Source organism: Opisthorchis viverrini, assembly GCF_000715545.1.
Source record: "Opisthorchis viverrini unplaced genomic scaffold opera_v5_103, whole genome shotgun sequence".
Classification (NCBI taxonomy): Eukaryota; Metazoa; Platyhelminthes; class Trematoda; order Opisthorchiida; family Opisthorchiidae; genus Opisthorchis; species Opisthorchis viverrini.
In genome coordinates this window covers 1,027,229-1,048,807 of record NW_008751758.1, presented here as the reverse complement: position 1 = coordinate 1,048,807, position 21,579 = coordinate 1,027,229, and the positions used below count along the sequence as shown (strand labels likewise).

Sequence of the window (21,579 nt, the reverse complement as noted above, 5' to 3'; positions counted from 1 at the left end):
TGGGCAGATATCAGCAAGTCGCCGCGTACCATACACGACCGACTTCCTGCTGATCAACGCAACTAAGAAGCAAAAGCACACTATACGTTTCTAAGGGTTAAATTGCAAACAAGTTAATTTTCGAATTGGGTGTATATTGCATTCTTCTTTTGAAAGCACTCTGCCTCATCCTACTGATGACTTTGGGAGTGGACAGTTTGTTCCCTGTTGGATGCACTCCTTTGGGAACAGCATTATATTTACCCTCGTATGGGTGCCATGTAAGCTGCTTTTTTTCAGTATCAGGTCGTTGAGGCCGCTGATACTGTGTTACCCACCTCCACCTGTTACCATGTTTGTGCCTTATCTGCTTTTGTTCGTAATGTTTGCCAGTGCTTATTTTTCGCTTTTTTTCCAGGTAGATATGCCGGTATTTTTCTTCTTGGATCCAGAATTCGCCGAGGACCCAAACTTGCAGCGAACAGATCGGATTATTCTCCATTACACATTCTTTGAATCGAAAAGCAATAAAATGGTGACCCCCAGCATTAACAGTGCAAACCCTGTCACAGTTTCAGCCTAGAACCTTCGATCCATCTGTCGGATTCTCGCTGTAGATACTTGTTTTCGAACTTTGGCATTAAACAATGTACATATAACTCAGAACTTTTTGCTACTCAGCTTGAGTATCACTTAGTTTCCTGTGTAACGTCAAGAGGTAATTAAACTGAATCCTGTAACCACATGTGGACAATCTCACAGTATCCCTTCAGCACCATGCTTTCGGTTTGGCCTGCTCCGTACGCACCTGTCGCGTTTGCTATGGACGGTTCTTTCAGGTATGTTTAAGGACTGAGCCAAATCTTTCGAGTACACAACAGAACAAAATGCGAACCATCAAGAGCCCGATCCTAGAGGGGTATATCCGAACACAAACGGAAGCCTCACACGGATTTGACATCAGAACGCTATACACGCATGTGGGAAGCAAGAAAATCCATTCACCCAAGTTGGCAACGCGATGCATAAAAGGTCCGCAGTCGTACACAAAGTTATGAACTGAAAAGGCTGACGGAGTGCAAAATGCAGCGGATATTGGCAGCTGTCGAAAGACATTTCAGTATATCCACAGTGTTGGTCTGTAAAGACTGTCAGTTAGTGAATTGTTCCGGTCCACAACCTACGCGGGGCCTCATCGTTCGCTGCGCCTTGAAGAATAATTTACCTGATTCCTCCCACTCAACCTGACGGCAAACACTGCAATTTCCCTAAATGGGTCGTAGATAGCTTAACTTCAACAGAAGATTGAGGTCATCACGAAATGGAACACCTGAAGAGACCAAATCCGAGATGGCTCAGTCGTTAAGGCGCGAACCACACTGTCCGTGGTTTGAACCCAAAACAGGCATCTCGATTGCTCCCTTCGAGTGGCATGGCAACTAGGTACCCAAAGGGTGAACGATTTTTATCAGTCTCAGAGATGACTGCATGCGCAGTTACCCACTGATATTTTTAGCTGAAGTTTAATGCGTTTTCAATGGATGCACCTAACACGCAGTGGCGGCATTTAGTGACTGGACAACGAAACAACGGCTCTGTCCGCCGTTCTCGGTCATTCGAGTTAGATAATAGAATGTTGACCTTGTTGATTTCTCACATGGTCAAACTTTCACATGAGTGGGTAATTGGTACGTTTGGCTTGTATTCATTGACCATGGCTACATTAGCTGAAGGCAGATGACGAACGGGATTCCCATTTAATAGTTAGGATAAAACAAAAAATATAGGCCACGGGGGTTGGGAGAAAATTTACAGGGTAATTTACACTTATTCAGAAGGCAAATGCGGAATGATACGAAATTGAAGGACAGAATAGTACAAATGTCATCATCGGGTCCAAGCATTCGTAAGATTTTCGCGAGACCCGAGGTTGACGCTATACAAAATAGCTGCTCCAAGAACAACGACAGTAAGTAGACTGGTAAGGCCATAGGGAACCAACCGCATCACGGAGGTTGGGTTAGGTGCACACGGGAGAATCAAACGACAAATGGGTGCAGTGGGTGTTTCCAGTAGTCCGGATGAAGAACAGATGATGACACTCGGAAGGGGTTAACATCAATGCATTGAGAGTAGGGTCACTCAGATTGAGCCGTCACAGGGTGCAAGATGCTGCCGGAGCAGTTAAGCCTGAGAAAGCCTCAGGCGCTTAGCCGGGCTGCCTTGTGTCAGCTCGGATTTGTCAGTGGAAACGGATATGTGTGTATCTCTGGCGGTTAACACAGCCTTGCTGTTGATGGCGTCCGTAGGAGTAAGTGAGGGTGTGGGCACTTCCAAGTTTGCTGGGTTTGGATCACAGAATGTTGTTACACGAACCACTTTCCGAACTGGAATAGGCTGGAGAACGAGCGAAAATAGACAAACGGGAGCATGAGAGCAGGAAACTAGCTACCGATAAAAAGTCAACAGAGACTTGGGTCTCAATTGAGGCCTACACAGTTCACGTAAACGTTGAACTAGATTGTATAGTAACCGAAAGTAAGTGTGTCTGTACCTGAGTCTGGGCATTAAACCCTCCTTCGTTCACGAAAATCGGAATTTAACGAGGATAGACTGTCTATTCTTCTAAGTCATCGACACATGTTCACCGAAAGAGATTCAAATGTGCAAGGCTGCCGTTACTTAAACATGGTTTGCCTTGTTGCTATCTACTTGCCGCTGCTCGGTTTGTTAAGTGTAGGAATTTAGTCAAGTTAACGCTTGATTGTTCTGGAATTTAATCCCGTCACCAAGGACAACAGTGGTGGTTAAAACAGGTACCCAATTGTCGTGCAGCCGCAAGCATTTCGACACATCTCCATTTCCATAAACAGCAAAACGGCCATTGCACTGATTAGCAACTTTACCTTGTAGTGTTTTCCACCAAGCACAGAACCCTGCCTTTCCAAAGAAGGTGGTTCACGAAGACGGCGCACTCATTCAAAATGTCTTTCACACGTTGCCTATCTTGTTTTCACCACTTTTCGGCATGAAAAGTGCGTGGATAAACTAACGTACATTGTGGTTTTGTACGTCGGAAAGGGCCAATCACGTGACGCCTAGTGTCCTGGATTATTCCTAGTGCAGAACGACTGTTGATGGGAACACACCACATACTACTGACTTAAACCAGTTGTTAGTCAGAGAAAATTCCATGTGATACACTCACACTGAGAAGTAGCCAGTTTTCGAAGATAACCGATCCCGGTCCAGTATGGCAGGTTTAGTGCTTGGTTCTGATGCTTTCAAACAATGCGAAGCCGTGCACCTAGTGGATTCCCATACACAATCAGCGCAATATTGCGAGATTGAACAACGCACAGCATTTTGCTCCCCTCATGAATGAAATCTTCGTAAATGACTTCGTTTTAGCGTTCTAAACTTCTGAGCAAAGTGAGAAGTCCAGAGTGTATTTCGCTTCACATAACACTACTCATGAGGTCGCTGAAGACGCTGGACAGCCCACTATCGGTTTCGCACTTTTTATTTAGGCTAAACCCTGGAGTTCCGTCAGTCATAAGTCGTAATCGTGCAGCACATTCAACTAACGAATACTATGAATGACATGCAGGTGCGCAGTTAACACGAGCTTAATTTGCGAAAGAACGTTTATCGCAACATGTGTGTAACATGATGCTCAACTAAGATGATGTATATAAGGGGAACAGGCTGCGACAGTGCACTGTCCAGAGTTCCCACTGATCTCATGAGTAGCATCACGTGAAGCAAAATGCTGGAATTTTTCGCTTGCTTGAGTTTAGTACACTAAAGAGGAGTCGGTTGCCGAATATTTCGGTCGAAAAGGCAAATAACGTGCTGTGCGTTGTACAATCTCCCTGTAATGTCGCACCGATTACGCTTGGAAATCCTCCAGATGCACGGTTTCAAATAGTTCGGAGTGAGTTCGAGTTCAGTTAGACATTAACTTCGCAGTGATTTCGAGAAAAACTCAAGGACTAATTACTTATCACTATGGCTGTATCAGCTGGACGTCTCTGATTTAAACGTGGTTGGTATCTTGAATACCAAAAGAAACAGAGGCGGCCTAAGTGCAGCACATTCAGTTGAAGATCATGTGCGAGGGGTTCATTCGAATTTCAGTCTAGCGTTAACACGAGTTAACACAAGTGTGTCCGTGGAGAGCCAGACAGGTTTGTTTGTAACTACATACGTCTCTTGACGGAAAACCCATCTCAAAAGCTACTGAAAACCGTTCCACAGCCCACGACCGGTTTCGCCCTACATTTCTGTCGCTTTCCAGGGTGACTCAGTATTGGAGTCTCACCCACTTGTCCGATTCTCACCGACTTACTGAAACGCTGATAAACGTGGGCACGGTCACAACGTTGATACAACACCGACTGTGATTTGCATGCACATGTTTTTTCTTCGACGACATCAGGTGAGTTTCAATATCAGCAGCACACACTATTGGTCAGAGCTCAATTGTATGTTTCAACAGACGCGGTTTTTCAGCAAGTTTGGATCGACCATCCATTGACGAACGAATCTGCCTATTCAGTTAACCACTGAATTGAGGGAATCGGTACACCTGAACCATAAGGTCAGCCAATTTTGCATCAATCAACAAAAGTTTTTCTGTTCAACGCCAAATCTTAAACAGCTCAGAGATATTTCGTCCGTCTTGGCTGAGATGAAAGACCTCAACTACCAGCGTGGTGAGCACCGACTCACAACCTAGACACGTTCCTTGCGGTTCGTCACACCCTGTCCGGCAGTACAATAGAAATGTGTTCATCAGCATGGCCTCGATCGAACCATGTTTACTCTGCTTTCCCGTGATTAAACTGGTGTCGTCCAGACGTCTACACGGAAGTCCGAATGTCTCGATTTTAAGTCAGGACGTCCTGATAGGGGATGTGAAAAGTGTGAAAAATGATTTTAAAACGTCTAGGAAGACGAAGAGATACTTCTAGAGATGTCTTGACATCCCCGAATGCCCACCCGTGAATTTTGCGCTCAGGTACGCCCGATGTAACAGTTGTAGTAATGACGGACTTCGATAACCTATTTTTTCTCCACCAACTCCTCACTCTGCATGTGCAAACCAAGCAAGGGACCATCTATTCAGTTTCGCCTTCAGCCGTATCCAACATTCCTGGCTTCATTCCGTGAGCTGCTGCACTCCATCTGGCATCAACGTTCCAGATATGATCGGTTCTCACAAATCAATAAACTTGTGATTTGGATTTTCGTATTTATTCAGATGATACTGCGTAGCATTATCTTTCGGAATTCGTGGCGAAGTCTAGATTCCGAAAGTTACAGCCACTTTCTGTAGAAGAATGAACCAGCACTATAGATTTTGTGAATACCTGGTTCCCATCAGCAACGATTGGCACTGCACATATTGTTGTCTAGAAAGCTCTACAGCACTTCCTCAGTATCACTCAACCATACAAAGTAACGTGTCAAGACTTTGCACAAAGAAGTATCGTTTAGAAGAGGCGAGGGAGGATAAACAGGACTTTCAGTTGCCTAGGAATCTCGTGGGTCATTTCACCTATCGGCAAACGGCCTCAACACTTCACACTACTTTTGTTTTCACAGTCACTTATCTGACTGGAATATATATATTAGTTGGCACATTGCAAATCTAATGGATTGGATTCATTGCATCTGTTTAAGGTCAACGCGCGGTAGGTACCAAGCAATAAGCACGATAAGTCATTAGAGAATCGCTCACGCAGCAACGACGATTTACGGAACATTCAAAACTGAAGTAGACACGACACTAAACAACATCGTGGAACCAACTCAAACGAGATTTAGTCGACTGATGGTTTCTCCAAAGCTGAGAAAAACTTACGTTTGCAACAATCGGTGGCGGTGAACAACTGGGCTGAGGAACAACAAGAAATGCATCCTCAGAGATTTTCTCCTCATCCAACGAACTAGAAACTGCCTGGGATTCTCCGGTCGATCCTGGTCCAGGTTGTTCCGAAGGTTCTGAAGACTGAATATTTGATTCCTCGATAAAATTGTCCAGACATTCCGTCCCACCGGGAACAGCATCCCGTCCGATGACAGAACACAAAGAAGATTCGGAAATATTTGTAGCCTCTAGTCCATCTTCTGTGGTAGTTGAAACTACAACTGAATCAAGAGCATCGTTTTCAGAAGGTTTCAGAGATGCAGTGCTTTGTCGACAGTACGCCTGTACAGACTCGTGTGCTCGCTTTAGCATGGCACTTTCATCACCGGTAGAGTCGTCAACTTCGTCTTCATCATCCAAATACTCATCAACCTCCTCATCCTCCTCGGTATTCGAGCAGACGGCCTGCTTGGACCGGTGTTCATTCAAAAGCGGTAAATAATGGTCGTCTTCGGTAGCAAAGCTAATTGTGTCAACATCGTTTGTCGCGCCTGACTTATACTCACGTCGACCAATCAAGTCAGAATGTGAACGTGATTGAGCATAATGTTGTTGAGCGAGGTCCTAATAAGAAACGCACACGGAAATACATTCATAAAAGGCATGCAACATATGTTCAGTGTTACACCCTCCAGTGGCTATATGAATCACATATAGAACTTGTTTTGATAAAAAGTTTGAAGTTTGTACATATTTGTAACCACACTGATTTTACTTCAGTTTATTCAAGAGTTTAGCTTTCTAAAAGAATGACCATATATTGCTTCAGGGGTTTTTGTGTGAAACTCTCAAGGACGTGAAGATAGGCCTGATTTCACTGAATAAGTGTCCAAGCTCAAAACCGGTAGCCAGAACATAACTATCACGGCACGCTACGCGTGGCACAGTAGTTCAAATGAGTTGCGCGATAGAACTTACAAAAATGACAGTGTTAAGGATCATTGGGGATTTCTTAACAAAGCGTTACGTCTTAATTGTGAGGTGTACGTGGACCAACAATCCACATTTTACGATGAGTAATAAAGTAATTCAAAAATGGTCAATCTTCCCTTGCCTGTTCAACAAACTTTGGCAACGATAACTATCAATCAGTGGTGTGGAAATCCTTCTGAGGAAGTCCTTCATCTGGGCTACGTGGAAAGTGGGCCCTCGAGCGGCACATTCTTCGTCGCACAACTTAGCGATCGGAACCAGTTATCATAGTCTAAGGTGCCTAGGTAAGCCCAGCTTTACACTGAAAAGAAACAGAGATGTGAAGATTATACTTATTTTATCTTGGACTGATTCGGTCCGAATTCCTGTTCGGAGTTCAAAGGGCCAGTGAACCTTCGTGGTTGGAAACTTTGGTGAACACAGCACAGATCGAACTCAATGACACGTAGGCCCCATTTTACTAGGGTGCTGCTTTCACATTTATTATTGTCTATTTTCCATTAAGGAATATTACGTGCTGTCATGTTTGTCCTGCAAAGCTGGAAAAAGAATAAACTCGATACTGTCTCTTCGTGCTCGTTGTGGGTCATCATTAACGTTGAATGGTATGCATATTTCCAAAATTTTTGCCGAAAAGTTAAACATTGCGTTCAGTCATAACGAGTGAGTGTATAGTCTAATGCACTGGCGTTGACTACCCTTTGGGTCGACAAAATTTCGGAACCCTTATTTACAGGACTGATGACAGATGTGAGGTTCAAGTGGAATCTCAAAAAGCCTTTTACACCACTCCACAAATTACCCATGTGTGGCTCAAAAATGCGATGCAAGTTAGCGTTCAGTAAGCCTATCCTTTAGGATATGTGCAATATCGGGAAAAGGTTGAAGTCAGGCCAGTATATTTCCGACGTGCCCGCTCCAAGGATTTTGACGATCAACTGAATATGAACGACCTGTGACGCCTGTTTGATTCAGAGACCATAGAGGCTAATGGATACGCTTGGCAGATGCGTCATGAGTTGGAATTACGGTGCGCTTGCGTATGCGAGCTTTTATGACCGTGAGAGTGATTGCAGTATGATTGACTCGACCAACGTGTGCGGGGTTGTTGTGGGGGCGAGGTGGCTCAATGGTAAGAGCACGAATTTACTGATTGGAAGGTTCGGGGTTCGAACCCGACCCCTGAATCTCGCCTTCTCCTGTCTAAACATGGGCAACCTGGCAGCATTCCAGACCTTGTGCTTCATTTAGGTGGTATGGCAGGTTTGAGGGAGCCTATTTTAAACGGACCGAAGCTTGGATCCATCACCCCGCTTGACATTGTGTTGGTCTGTGGAAACTCGCTACACGTCCATTCCATGTTTCGTGATTCCAGATCAGAGCACGAGTATTACAATTCTTAATCTGGCGACCAGCCTTAATTTCGTAGGGTGTAATAACTGGGTCACACTTAGGTTCTTTGGACATAGATAAGTTTTGCGATGGGTCGGGATATCGTTCATGCGTGTGTAAATGTCAACATAAATAGAAACATCGGTAATGCTCGTTACTTCGACGGATGCTTGGAAAGCTCACAAAAGTCGAACTTCCTCATCAATCCGGATTCAGTTTCCACCGAAAATCCCTAACCTTTTGATGCTGCGTTGTATCAGTGAAATGAAGCAGTGCACCTAGTGGGCCGCCGATAGCCTCCACCATTAATCGTGGGTGAGCTGCCTAGTGCTGATGGAACTTAATAAGCACAAAACAGGCGCATGGAACCCTCCCTCTAAAAGTTGAATTTATAACTTGCGCTGGTATTTATCTGAGATTCCCATGTCAAGTGACGGGCTAAGAAATTAGGGTCGCTGGGAAAAACGAAACTCAAGCCCGGGGTTTGGAATGAAACAACAGGAGGAACCTCGACAAGAACCGCGAACGGTCGAGAATAATGGATATTTACTGTTTTCAGACGATCAGTCAGACAGAAGTTAGGTACTTGATAACGGAGTAAAAAAGGAGCGATAGCTCGATCTAATTCAACTTGAAACGGAATGAGAACCAGGAGCAATCAGGCTATTCGAATGTAAACACAGAACCATAAATTCATCCGTCCAAAGAATTAGTATGTTGACTGTGTTGGCCAGGATCAAGTGATGAAACGCTCACAGAGGGAGTGACATAAATGTTCTTGACAAATTATTACAAATACGTTAACCTACCCGACCCATTTCACCCATCACGGCCACAGGAGTCATCCCGAGATGCGCAGCCACCTTGTGTTCGACTAAGTAGAAGATGTACTCGTCAAAGAGAAGACGAATTAGGTGAAAGCTCCCAAAACTGGCTGCGGACCGGAGAGTAAGGTCCCGAATCACCATGGAGCTGAAAATAAAATAGGGCTTAAGATACCAGCATATATGGCTACGAAGCAAGCTGCATCTTTTGTTAACCGAGGAGACTGAAATAAACCAGAGACCTGCTGAACTTTCAACCAGTTAAAAGATGAAAACACGCATACAATTTCGGAGTGAAATGCGGTACTTGTGTGCATTCTCGACGGGATCTATGAACAGTATCATTCTGACGAAAACAGAGACGAAGTATTCATGACATAAACTATTAGGAGTGCTTGCCCAAGAGGACTAGGTGGCTAAGATATATAGTTCTAAATATATTGACAGCCATTCCTCGTTGTAACTGACCGAGGTGAAATGTAAATTTCTTAGGCTTTGAACATGTGAAATCCGGAATTTCCGTCGACGAATGGCTTAACCGTAATCCTTTACTGTAATAGGCTGTTGCATATTTTTAACTTTGATACTTTGGTGACGTGGGGACAGTCAGTATACTTTCATCTGCCAAATTTAGTTTCCACCTTAAGGTCAAAACATTGCTCTGTATGAAAGAGTATTTTCTTTCGTTTAAATACTGAAATGTAATCTTGAAGAGATCAATCACCACACAACAGATAACTATGCATGTGTTGCCATACGCAGTAACATGTTGCTCAAAAGAGATATCACGCGGATAAAAACGTTCATGTTTAAATGGTAAGTTGCACCAAACACATGACTGTTTTTGTCTACACAGACCTTCTACTTCTCAGACAGATTCCACCACGTCTCGCTACATTATTCGCTCTCTACCTCCCACCTAAAACAAATGCCTTAGTTATGGCATGCCGTGTTACGTAACGCTGTAGCTAACGGAACCAAGCCAAACGAAAACAAGGAATACCCTATACATCCCGCGAATTCACAGCACGTGTGCCCACGACGAAATATTTAGGGGCTATCACAAGAAAGAAAGTTAACTGTCTCTAAAATGAACGGATAGGTTTTGTTTGTATACGAGTTAGTTGTGCAGATCGAAGTACTGTCGATCCGAAAAATACTCAACGCGCCACAAATATTGTTCATATTTTGTTCATTTTGAAACTTGGGCTGGAAATAGAATAGCCTTCTCGGAAAAATTCAACGGGATATGGGTGAGTGGGAATGACACAGACTGAGGGAGTTAGGGCTGATTGCCTCGTAGTATCTGGGACCAGGCGACCTACAGAATACTCGAAATTGTCCCCAATCCCGTGTGCACTCTTTTACAATGAGGATGCTGTTGGTCTGTCGGCCGTTGGCAATTACCTTGTAAGCTTTTCGTCACCAATCTGGGAAACGTCATCAACCCGCGCACTGATGACTTCCCCCGATCGGTACGAAAAGTTCGCAAGTTAATTGCCATGTTCCGTGAACAGATCAACATTCGCCTGAGCACCCGTAATTATCTGCAAAATTTTTTTAACATAGTCCACGAGTAGCGGTACATCAATGAGGTAGAAAGAGCCCCTTCTGGGAAGATCCTAGGCTGATGTAGCACAAAAAAGCAACAGCAACGAAGATAAGCAAGTTTTTTGCTGCGATACACGTATAGACTTAATGCACTACTCATAAGGTTGCTGAAACTCCTTCGACAGTCCACAACCGGTTTCACCCTTCTTAGGGCTCATTAGGATAACCGCAGTCCCCGAGTTTCCGTCAACCCTATGTTCTACTTGAACCCAAATTGAACTTATTTCGGCGGATACACTCATTTGCAAACAAATTCGGTTTTTCGAGACACTCGCCCGGAAACCAGCTGAATCTCTCGAAAAACCAAATGTGTTTGCAAAATGAGTGCTAATTTCATGCAGTTTGTTCTCAAGTAGAACATAAGGTTGATGGGAACTCGGGGACTAACCTGATGAGACCAAATGTGTTTGCAAAATGAGTGCTAATTTCATGCAGTTTGTTCTCAAGTAGAACATAAGGTTGATGGGAACTCGGGGACTACGCCTACCTGATGAGCCCAAGAAGGGCGAAACCGCTCGTGGACTGTCGAAGAGTTTTCAGCGATCTTGTGAGTTTTCCATATAAAAATATAATGCGCTATCTCGAATACCGTACCAACTGAAACATGAGGCGGCCTATGTGCAGCACATTCAGTTGAACATCATAAACGAGAGATTCACTTGAGTCTCCCGAGAAAACCAAATTGATTCGCAAATGAGTATACTTGTCGTAAGCACACATTAGTCTTCAAAGGTTGGGATACTTACAAAGGCTAAAGCTACATCTACAACTTCAACAACGAAGCAACTGAACGGAGGCCCTTAGGACTTACATCACTACGACATTTTTATAACCGATGACTCTCTAAACAGAACACATGCGATGATTGAAATGGTTGCGCGTTTTGGACGCATTCATAAAAACACTCAGTCATTTCACCCATAAATACGGGATTCTAGTCCACAGAAATACCCTCTGTTCGAGTTATCGGTAGACTGTAAGTACTCACCGGTTGGCTCCTTCTTACTAACTGCACTCTGCATCGTTTTCCAAATCATCCGACGGTTTGGCTACCGTCTCTGAAGTCGCCCTCTACCGTCCAAGGCCAAGTCAAAAGCGTGTAACCAACAAAAGATAAATAACTGCCCCCTACCAGAAGGCGAGCAAAGGACAAATAGGAACTCCTATAGGCTCAAATTTCATGACACACGGGTTGACCGAAATAACCAAAAGCAGAGCCAGTCAGTATGGCACGTGATTTGGCCAAGCAAGACTGTGCGTCTTTTATGGAACGGAAACTAAGAGAAAACGATACGTCCATTCGGCAGAATGGAGATCAGTTTAGGGGCAGCAACAACTTAGTGTCACATTTTAAAGTTCAACTTTTGTGTGGATTTTTGTACGAAAACTTTGGGGGATTTACTGGGTGGGGATATTTTTAGAAAAGTGGCTTACCCAGGGTGCAAAATACCACGGACTCCAGTGTACCCGGTTTGATCTACATATATATCACGTGTAGGTAGTTTATTGGAGTCTACCTACTGGCCGATAAACCAACCAAAATGAAGAATGGAGGAACGACGTGAACTATGATAGTACGTTCACTCAAAGTAAATGAGCCTGGACGGCGAACTAACAATGGAACGACAAATATTTACTGAAATTCTATACTGTCCGAAGGTAATAGGACGGATAGCTTACCTGTAGAAAGACCATTTAAGAATGAGCTGATGTGCAGCCCGCGTGTAGGCCACGCTATTCCCTTCAAGTGGTTGCAAAATACTGGAAACCACCGTGTCTAGCCACTGGGCCCATTCCTCCAGCGATGCATGCTTGTGAAGGATACGTTTAAAATCCTGCTCCAGCTGACTTACTGTAGCGTCACTACACTGGCACACCCAGGAAGCTTGTTCCTGTAAAAGGCAAGTGATAGAAAAAAAGATCACACAAATAGCTGTGGATTGGTAGGAAAAAACAAGGAGAGTGAGAAAGAAACAATAAATGTGTCTTCCTTTTGAATTCGCTACATCCACCGAGACTAAAACTAACAATCAAAATCAGTCTCATTCGACCGGTCACCTGATCCGGTTACTGTTTACTGGCATCAAACGCCGAACTGGAAAACCACTGCTTCTAACAATATCAAATACAACTACACGAACTTGCACTGTTGGCAATGCACATTAACGACGTCGGTAAACATTGCCAGAATTAAGCACAACAGCTAATGCGTAGGTAGTTACTTAAGGGCCAGGAGATCGCCAGATAAACAGATAATTCCTTGTTCAAAAAATTAGGGTGAAGCGCGAAGCCTACTGTGATGTGCAATCGTCACTTTACTGGTTGCATCAGTCGAACAAACGCAAGGCTGTGTTTATTCGTTCACACTGTCATCCAGGGATCAACATAGACCCAAAACCGTAGTCAAAGATTAGGTGGCGTCAACAAACGTGTCATAAACCTAAACGACCCAGGCAATGAATCTTTGCAATAAAAAAGGCATTTGGTCGGCTACGCACATCCAGTTTCTCAAGATCGATCGTGAGAATAACAATGTAGCATTTATTAGCGGCGAATGTCGGCAAAAAAGGCAAAACTTTAAATTTTGACGCACGGAGAACAAAAAAATTCAAAACTGATTTACACCATCCATGGTTCGTAATTCGGGAACGAATGCCCCATCAGGTGAGAGGTCAATAAATTTAAAACGTGTTTTCAAGCCCTCAGAGACATATATTATTCCCCAGTGTTCCTTAACTTTAGTAACCTCTTTCAAAAAAGGTTAGGTTAGTGCAATGAAAGCTGACATTCTAAGAGATTAGATTCTTTGATTATTACTATTATATTGTCCTCCAAACAGCATGTATGCTTTCCAAGATAAGTATCCAAACAGTAGTTAGCAATCATGAATCGAAATGAGACAAGATACGCCTGACTCTCAGACCAATTCAAGCAAGGACAGCACCTGAACGTCACCATTAAGATTTTCCAGCATACGCTACAGAAGTGCTAAAAATGATGATACCAAAGCAGATGAAAAATGAATTAAGTGTCAACAGCACAGTCACCAAACATGGAATCGTTCAAGCATAGCATTATTTTCTGGGTATAAATGCTATGCAGCTCGAGTGAAGCACGATTGAGGTACTATTACACGCCCAATCACAGACGGGGGTAAACAAAAACTACTGGGCGAAATTGCACCAAGAGGCACTAGATCAACAATCCTGGTCCTTCACTTTAAGTTAATCCAGGTTCACCATAAAGCTAGACTGCAAACAAGATAAGGCTGCTTTGGTAAAATTCGAAGTGCTCTCAGATGACTATGGAGTGAAGGGAAAGACTTGAGAAGGCTGATATACGAAACATGGTCGAGATAATGCGAAACAAAAGAACATGAGAAAACAAGAAAGATAGGTTGTTATAATCTGGAATTTCGTGGACAGACTGTGTAAATTGTTAAGAAAACACCACTGTAACAAAGGTTGTAGAACTAAACCGACTCACCTGTACGTTGTTAAAATCCACACGATTAAGATCGGTCAGCATTTGATTGATCTGGTTATGGTTTTTTAAAACCGTACGCGCCGCTTGAGCCAAATGATTCAAGCTAGTATACCGCCGCAAGGTCTGTGCCAAAGCAGACACGGCAGATAATTTCAATCTGACCAGGGTACTGTCTAGGCCTTGGGTGGCTTGCCGCATCCAGCCCTTATAACCATTGGGGAGAAATGAAACAAAATATGGTTGCAGTACATCTTTTAGGGCTATAAGAAATCAGAACTCAGAATCAATGCAAATCATGGGTGGAAAAAACGTGGAGTCAAGGCGTCAGATAATGTAGCTGCAGATCACAACTCTAGAAGACTAAGTGATGGTCCATAAACTAAACATGACAAAACAGCGCAAGAGACTGTGTATCGAAGAACGACCCGAAAGCTCCACAACTTCGAAAATAATTAGACAGAGCCGAACATCTGACTAATCATCATTACGTAAAGAAATCACGATTCGACACAGCGCAATGAAAATGTGAACGTTCCCTACCCTTTCAGTCTGAGTCTGGCACATATACTACTCTTTTGGACTCATTGCTGATTCCATAATAGTATGCCCAGCTAGCATTTTGAGTGACCGCACAGCTTCCTATGGTTAGCTAGGAACAGCAGTTGAAGCCTACTTCGGAATATAGTGACGATTAGTGATGACGACTCACATGTAAGAACGTTTTTCAGGCAAACCATGTAATGTCAAAGAAAACAGGTAAATTGACACAAATCCCAGAAGTGTATGCACCCAACTGGTGGGCATGAGCTTACTTCCAAAGACTTCGCAAAGTTCCGAATCGCTTGCGTTAGTGTATGAGGAATGGGTCGTAATACATTTGGAATGAGTACTTCTGCGAGGGACTGGTAGAACGTATGGTCGTACAATCGAACGAATTGAAGGACTGACGTATCGGACACCAAAGCGTAAAGACGGTCCTGCGGCAAACTCTGCTTCAGACGCGAGTCCTGTGAACAAAAAGGCCGCAATAGGTAGGTCACCAGGGTCCAGACATTATGCTCCAACACCTAAAAACTCCAAGTTGATGGATTATGCACCACTTGGATGCCCGATTGTTGGAGCGAATTATTAAACACGAATTTCAACTGTACCACTCAGCTTCCTAATAGTGGGCGATTCAGAAAACTTGCTTAGTTTATGAGCAGAAAAATATAACTGAAGCGGCTTTCGGTTACTGCCAACACAACCAATCTGTTTGTTCACTGGCTCACTGCACTTTTCGAAACTAACGATGTTTGCGCCACCTTTGAAAAGTAATGTCGGTTACACTTCTGAGTAGCTTTATGCTTTCATCCACAATTATAGCAACTAACAATTTAATTTAATTTTCTGCACTTTGAAAGGGTGATGTTACTTGTAACTGCCCAACCTATTGGAAATGACCAGTCGAAATGATCATTGAGAGCAAGCCGTAATAGAGAACAGGTAGAATAAATTGATGTTCAACGGAGTGCGTGAAAAAAACTAGCCTTACCCGTACTTCTTCCGTGCGCCAAAATGCTTTCCAAACTGTCTCGATGGCCGTAAAATCCAGATTAACGACCGCGTCCAACATATAGCTTGCAGACAAAGCGTACAAACGACAGAAGGTGATAGCATCAGCGAAGAAGGACGGGTCGAGCGTGGTTGATTCCAATTTTCCCTTGGTCTTCTTCACAGCGTCTGCACTGACTAAACTGGACAAGTCAGCTGAATATAACGAAATATAGTAAGACGAAATTATGATGATTTGCTGAAAGCGAACCTGTGTTACATAAATGGGATTCTTATCAGAAAGACTGAAATAATGGTCGTTGGTTTGTTCGCTGAGCTGGGCAATTTGATTGCAAACGTTTCATCACCAATCGAGCCGGCATCATAAGTGCGTTGGTTGGGAGCGACCATCTATGCCACGTGAGATATCAACATTCTCCTCTATAGCAAACTGAAGTAATCACAAGCTCGCCAGACTACGACTCGAAGAGTTGCCGAGATTCGTATACCTAGAAATAACGGAGCTTCTCAAACACTTTACGATTAGATAACACCTTATACATCCAGGAAGCTTCGCTAATCAACTGCGTTTGTCCTTATTTAGAAATTAACTGTGGGACAACGAAGGAACAAACAAGGACAATCGAGCACTCATTCAAGGTCATGGCGAAAGTGAAGATGATATTGAAATTTCTACTGTACGGGAACATTTGCGAAAAATAACTTGTAGTTTAGCTTTTGGAAAACTAAGATCGAGAGCATTACAGTAGTGCCTCCAGCACGCTCCTTATGAAGTCACACTTAACGCTTTGGAGAAAGAGGCTGGGAAGTTGCTGACGGCATTATAAGCTTAACTGAATTCTGTCACACTCAGCAAAATGTACATTATCAAAGCTATCAAGTGTTGTTAAACAGACGAGTAAGTTCATCGTATGACTGGGCCGTGAACGTCATTATTGCTATTATATAGGAAATGCTGAAGGAAAAACAACACAGAGGAATACTTACTTTCGCCGGGGACAGGGAGTCCAGAAGAACGACAAATTTCATCTAAATTGGGCAAGGCAGAACTAGCTTCCCCCAGAAACTGCGCATGTTGATGTTGGCCAGCAGGTGTGATTATAGGGCTGGATAAAGAACCCGAACTGGATACATTTTCAGTATTTACATTGCTGGACTGCGAGACGGCGGTGCTGCTCAAGTAGGAAGAAGAAAACGGCTTGTCTGAGCGCAGAGACGATGCACTAAAATCTGTACTATGTGGAGGTTGTGTTGATAATGTTTGGCTGTGTTGACCATGAGCACCGGTAGTGGACCCAACGTTCCCACTCTTTAACCGAACAATTGAGGAATTCGTAAAGCTCTTCCACTCTGCAGCTGCATCCATTGTCTGACGATGGTAATTGGGGTAATGACGAAGTGAGAACCCTGCATCTTCAACAAAGTGATTCAGCGGAGATCCAGCCTTAATGCGAATGCCATAATAATGATACTTCGAGTTTCCCCGGGTTCCGAGACGCCGGGTACGAAGTCCGAAGAAAACTGACCGTATAAGTTTGCCAAATGAAGCCGGATTCATAGGCTCCAATTTGTGTTCGTTGCAATGTTGTAGATAGTGAAAGTAAAGCGTACTTCGGGGCAGGCTAACGCCCTCCGCAGTCTCGTAATTCTCCACCAACCACTGCACCTAATTGGGGCGAAAAATAATAACGAGTGAGAACTTGCCCGATGCAATAAGAAATATTAAGCGAATATGGATCAACAACGGGAGGACGGACAAAACATACCGTCAGAGGGCTGGCTTTAGCTGTGTGCGAAATAGATGATGGATCCTCTTCTAATTGGCCACCTTGAACCAGGTAAGTGGCCCCTTGATGTGTAACAAGCTGCGCATGACCTGCACCCAAAGTGGCAGGTTGAGGACCAGAGTTCGTCCCAGCTCCCGCTGTTCCACTGGAGCCGGTGAAGGCTGAAGCCAAAACCTATGGAATAAACAACGCCAGTGGCTATAGCTGTGAAAACTAATAAGCAAAGGACATTATTGAGAATCATTCTCGGAGGAAGCAAAAGTTAATACCAGCATCAGTCTCATCAGGAAAAAATAAGCGATGTGATGGATCCTTCGCAGAAAGCTCAGAAAACAACAAGATGACAAGGCAAATCTGCGGAAAATAATCGGACCCAAAAGGATTCCGTACAGTGAGTAATCACCCCAGGTATGAGCAACGATGAACCATGTAGCATATTACCCACTAAGGAGAACCTGAGTGTGCTCCGTAAACAAAGCATTTGAAGCCAAATTACCACCGATTCCCTTCAAGCGAAGATTTAAATGCACCCTTGAGAAGCCGTAGATGGCCGACGGGTAGAAGATTACCAGAACACATCCAAAATAAAGGGTGCACATCAATATAGTTGAAAGTGACAGTGATTACTGCGACCAGTTGAGATATACATGATTTCTCACATGAATCTTGTCTGCCTGGCGGAGTTATTCGCACAAACTGCATTCCATGAAACACCGAACAATAGGCCAATGTGATTACACAGCAGTGCCTGTTCAAAGCCTGTTCATGGAAAGCTGCCTTAAAGCGAGACCCATGCAATACTGTGCCCGTGTACATGCAAACGTAAGGATAGTGTGCTAAGAACGAAATGAAATGCAAATGTAAAGTTGTCAATAGCGGTCTATTACATCTGCTTACAAGCCCTACAGGATTTGAGATAGCATAAGCACATTCGAATCGCACTTTTTCAAAGACAAGGTTTGCGCGTCTTGCACAGGGGCTAGTAAAACTAAGCACTTCATTGTCGGTTAATATAAGTTCACACCTCCATGACTTGAATTAGTCACCCACAATTTTTCCTTAAACAAGGAGCAAGATCACAGGATAATGCATATGATTTCTACCAAACTTCATAGCTAGATGACACCAAGTTTCCAAGTACAAACAAGGAGCAGACACAGTGAAGCTAGTTGAAACTTACTTGGCCCGTTGCAGTTTGATAGTATGTTTGCCCACCAGAGACGGGAGCGTAAATAATTGGAGCATAACCTTGATATTGTCTATAGCAAGAAAAAACATCACATTCAGGGATAAAAACCGGAAAAGGTGAAGGTAAACAAGACTGGAAAAACTAGAAAGCAGTTGCCGCTGAGCATTCGGATGCACAAGATTAGAGTAAAAATTCAAAGGCAAGTGAAATAAGTTGTGACACAACAAATCCAGAGAGCGATTAGCGTTAAGAAATCAGTTCCACAAACTAGAAGCATGCTCGGAAGATTAAGATGCAGGCAACAAAACGGAACTAGACAAGCCGTTTCAGCAGATTAGACTGGATCACATGTTAAAGTCGAAAAAAAACATGCGTGATAGGACACATGTATATGAGGACAAACAGAAGGTATACTGAGCAGCTGCTCTTCAGCTACTGATCAATGCACCAAGAGGCAAAAGCTAAACTAACAATTAGTAAGAACCAATGCTCAAACGCATAAACATGCGAGCAGAAGGCACAGCAGCAGACCTTCAAAGGAAACCATCAGGAAGAAATACGAACAGGGATAAAGTTCAAACAAAGATTACCCAGGCATGGACTTGGAGACCGATGCAAATAGTTTCCTTAAAGGCGTACCAGACTTAAGCCCGAGATAACCGCTGAAATGATGGAGATGGACATAATAAACCGTGCGTAAGCACAAACTCTAGACGGGTCATGCACATATGAAGATCAAATAAGCAAACTAGCTTAGTTCGTCAGTAAACTCGGAGGTTAAGTGGTGAATGTCTCTGCTGGAATGTAATAACCTGCTCAGGAAGTTTTTATTTCAAGTGGTTAGAGCGCAAATTTACTAAACGCGGTTCGAACTCGACATCTGCCTCTCGACTTCCCCTGTCTAAGCTAGGGCAACCTGACAGTATTCCAGCCCCTGTGCTTCCTTCGGATGGCGCCGGAATGGTGCTACAGCTGAACGGTTTTTACAACTTTTGAATTTGCTTTGACAACGTATGCGAGATGAGGAATCTGGATAAGACGCTAAATCCTAATCTCGCAATTGCGAGAGGAGCAAGGTACATCACTCCTCGTTAAAACCAACATATCAGAGCTACCTATGATGCTCAAGGTGAGATTACCTTGACTGATCCTCCACAGTAATATAGAAATCTGTGACATGTTAGAGCTTTGACTGAAGCTTAGTGAACTGGACCCGATTATAGCGACAGCCACTCGTATTCACTATGTTGATACGATCTGTAGAGAGTAAACTGCACCTGCCGTTATGAAAACAAGCCTGCAGAAAGGATAACAGAAATCATACGCAGCGATTAGTGGAACGATCGACTTCGTGGAAGTGCAGCTTTTTAATAGGACAACAGAGGTTCCTGTGGTGAACTAAATTGAAGACCATTCAAATTCAATGAGATCCTTCCAATCTAACTTCCGCACTACCAGGCTAGGTACTTTTTTGGACAACCATTGTTTTCATGTTGTGGGTGTATTGACGTCTCGCCACCTTTCACAGGACTCAGTGGTAAAAACAAGTGATTATTAGGTTCGGATAACCGGTGAACTTCCAGTTTATGATTACGAAAAATAGACAGTTTAAAAAGCACGTTGACGTATGCAGGCAACAACAGTTTGTGAACAGTTTGAACGATTTGCCAATCATTCCAATGGGCGACAACCATTTGTGATGTTTGGACAAGCCTCACCGAATACCCAAAGTGTGAACGGTTTTTAATGCATCCGTCGTTATATCGTCAGTATCTTCAAATCTATCATGCATGACCGGATAGCATGATTTGGTGCACGTAGTATTGACAACAGGCTGGTAGCAGTTATGCTTGCTTTTCCGAGTTGCGTTGTATCTGCCTGTATCACACCACCCCATTCGGGCAACGACTGTAAACCAAAGGTTCATAAGCAGATCATCCACAAATGAATCGAATGGTTACACCAGCTCGCTTCACCATGTCTGTTTGGACATTCTTTATGACCTTTATTAGTTCAGTAGCACGAACTGGCGTTATAAACGTAAAAATTATTGTTAACTTGTTTTTGTTGGAAGGATGCGGGCTATAGAGAGGATCTGTAGTTAGTGGTCCCCTGCAATGAATGATAGACATGAAGATATATGGCGAAAATCGACTACTACTACTACTAAGATTACATGAGCAGATGAAGACAAACTAGTAGGGTCCCGAAGGCGGGATATTCTTAGAAAAAGGAGGCACTAGCTCTACACTGCGAATCGTTAACTTGGTAGAAGTGGCATGATGAACAGACGTGTTGCTCGATTGAAAGACAGGCGAAAGCATAGTATGAGCAAGTTCCAACGAACATTTTCTCTGATAATAACGGTAGCATAAAACAGGATACCAAAGTTCTAATGGTGAGGTGTTCGTAGATTATCAGTCAATAAAGTATCTATGGGATGCACGATTTCACGTTAAATGGAACTAATGAAGGGTAAACAAGAAGCCCCACTCGCAACATCATAGTGGTAGTCTAGGGTAGGGAGAAATTGGGATCTTAAAAGAAAGGAATTCGGATCAAACGGAAAGTGTTGAGGGATCCGAACTCCAGTTTAGATTAGCTAAGTTTGAGAGTGAATACCGACCACCGCACAGGAACAGAAAGCTTTCGATCCAAGTGACTGAGTCCGAATATGGCCCGTACGTGGAGGGCCTAGCAAAACGGGTTGATTAAACGATAACCATATAGCAAGCACATTCGTTTCTGTTGGTAATGTTTTGGAATATTGGTAGCTCGGGTGTATTGGTTGGTAATTGATCAGGTGGCTGTTGATCTGTTCGCCGAGCTTGGCAATTGACTTGCAAACGTTTCGTCACCATTCGAGGAGACATCTTCAGTGCGCTGTTG

The 21,579-nt window shown here is 43.5% G+C and overlaps 3 protein-coding genes across 3 annotated transcripts in view; 2 read left to right on the top strand and 1 right to left on the bottom strand.

The window, feature by feature from the left end:
* Positions 1 to 625, top strand: part of T265_05439 (hypothetical protein) — a gene marked incomplete at both ends in the record, with an annotated part of 19,510 nt that extends 18,885 nt beyond the window's left edge. Inside the window, one exon of the mRNA XM_009170446.1 lies at positions 398 to 625. Coding sequence (XP_009168710.1) covers positions 398 to 562 — 165 coding nt within the window. The remainder of the gene's footprint in view (positions 1 to 397) is intronic.
* A 131-nt stretch (positions 626 to 756) lies between these two features.
* Positions 757 to 15,929, top strand: T265_05438 (hypothetical protein; the record flags this gene model as incomplete). The annotated part of the gene is made up of 3 exons (XM_009170445.1): positions 757 to 818; positions 6,029 to 6,348; positions 15,880 to 15,929. 3 exons carry the CDS (start codon positions 757 to 759, stop codon positions 15,927 to 15,929), a joined length of 432 nt encoding a protein of 143 aa, XP_009168709.1.
* The window catches only part of T265_05437 (hypothetical protein), a gene marked incomplete at both ends in the record, with an annotated part of 28,115 nt that continues 8,222 nt past the window's right edge, over positions 1,687 to 21,579 (bottom strand). The window contains 10 exons of the mRNA XM_009170444.1: positions 1,687 to 2,376; positions 5,849 to 6,478; positions 9,049 to 9,211; positions 12,355 to 12,566; positions 14,161 to 14,364; positions 14,973 to 15,167; positions 15,695 to 15,909; positions 16,702 to 17,380; positions 17,481 to 17,675; positions 18,682 to 18,760. Coding sequence (XP_009168708.1) covers positions 2,164 to 2,376; positions 5,849 to 6,478; positions 9,049 to 9,211; positions 12,355 to 12,566; positions 14,161 to 14,364; positions 14,973 to 15,167; positions 15,695 to 15,909; positions 16,702 to 17,380; positions 17,481 to 17,675; positions 18,682 to 18,760 — 2,785 coding nt within the window. The remainder of the gene's footprint in view (positions 2,377 to 5,848; positions 6,479 to 9,048; positions 9,212 to 12,354; positions 12,567 to 14,160; positions 14,365 to 14,972; positions 15,168 to 15,694; positions 15,910 to 16,701; positions 17,381 to 17,480; positions 17,676 to 18,681; positions 18,761 to 21,579) is intronic.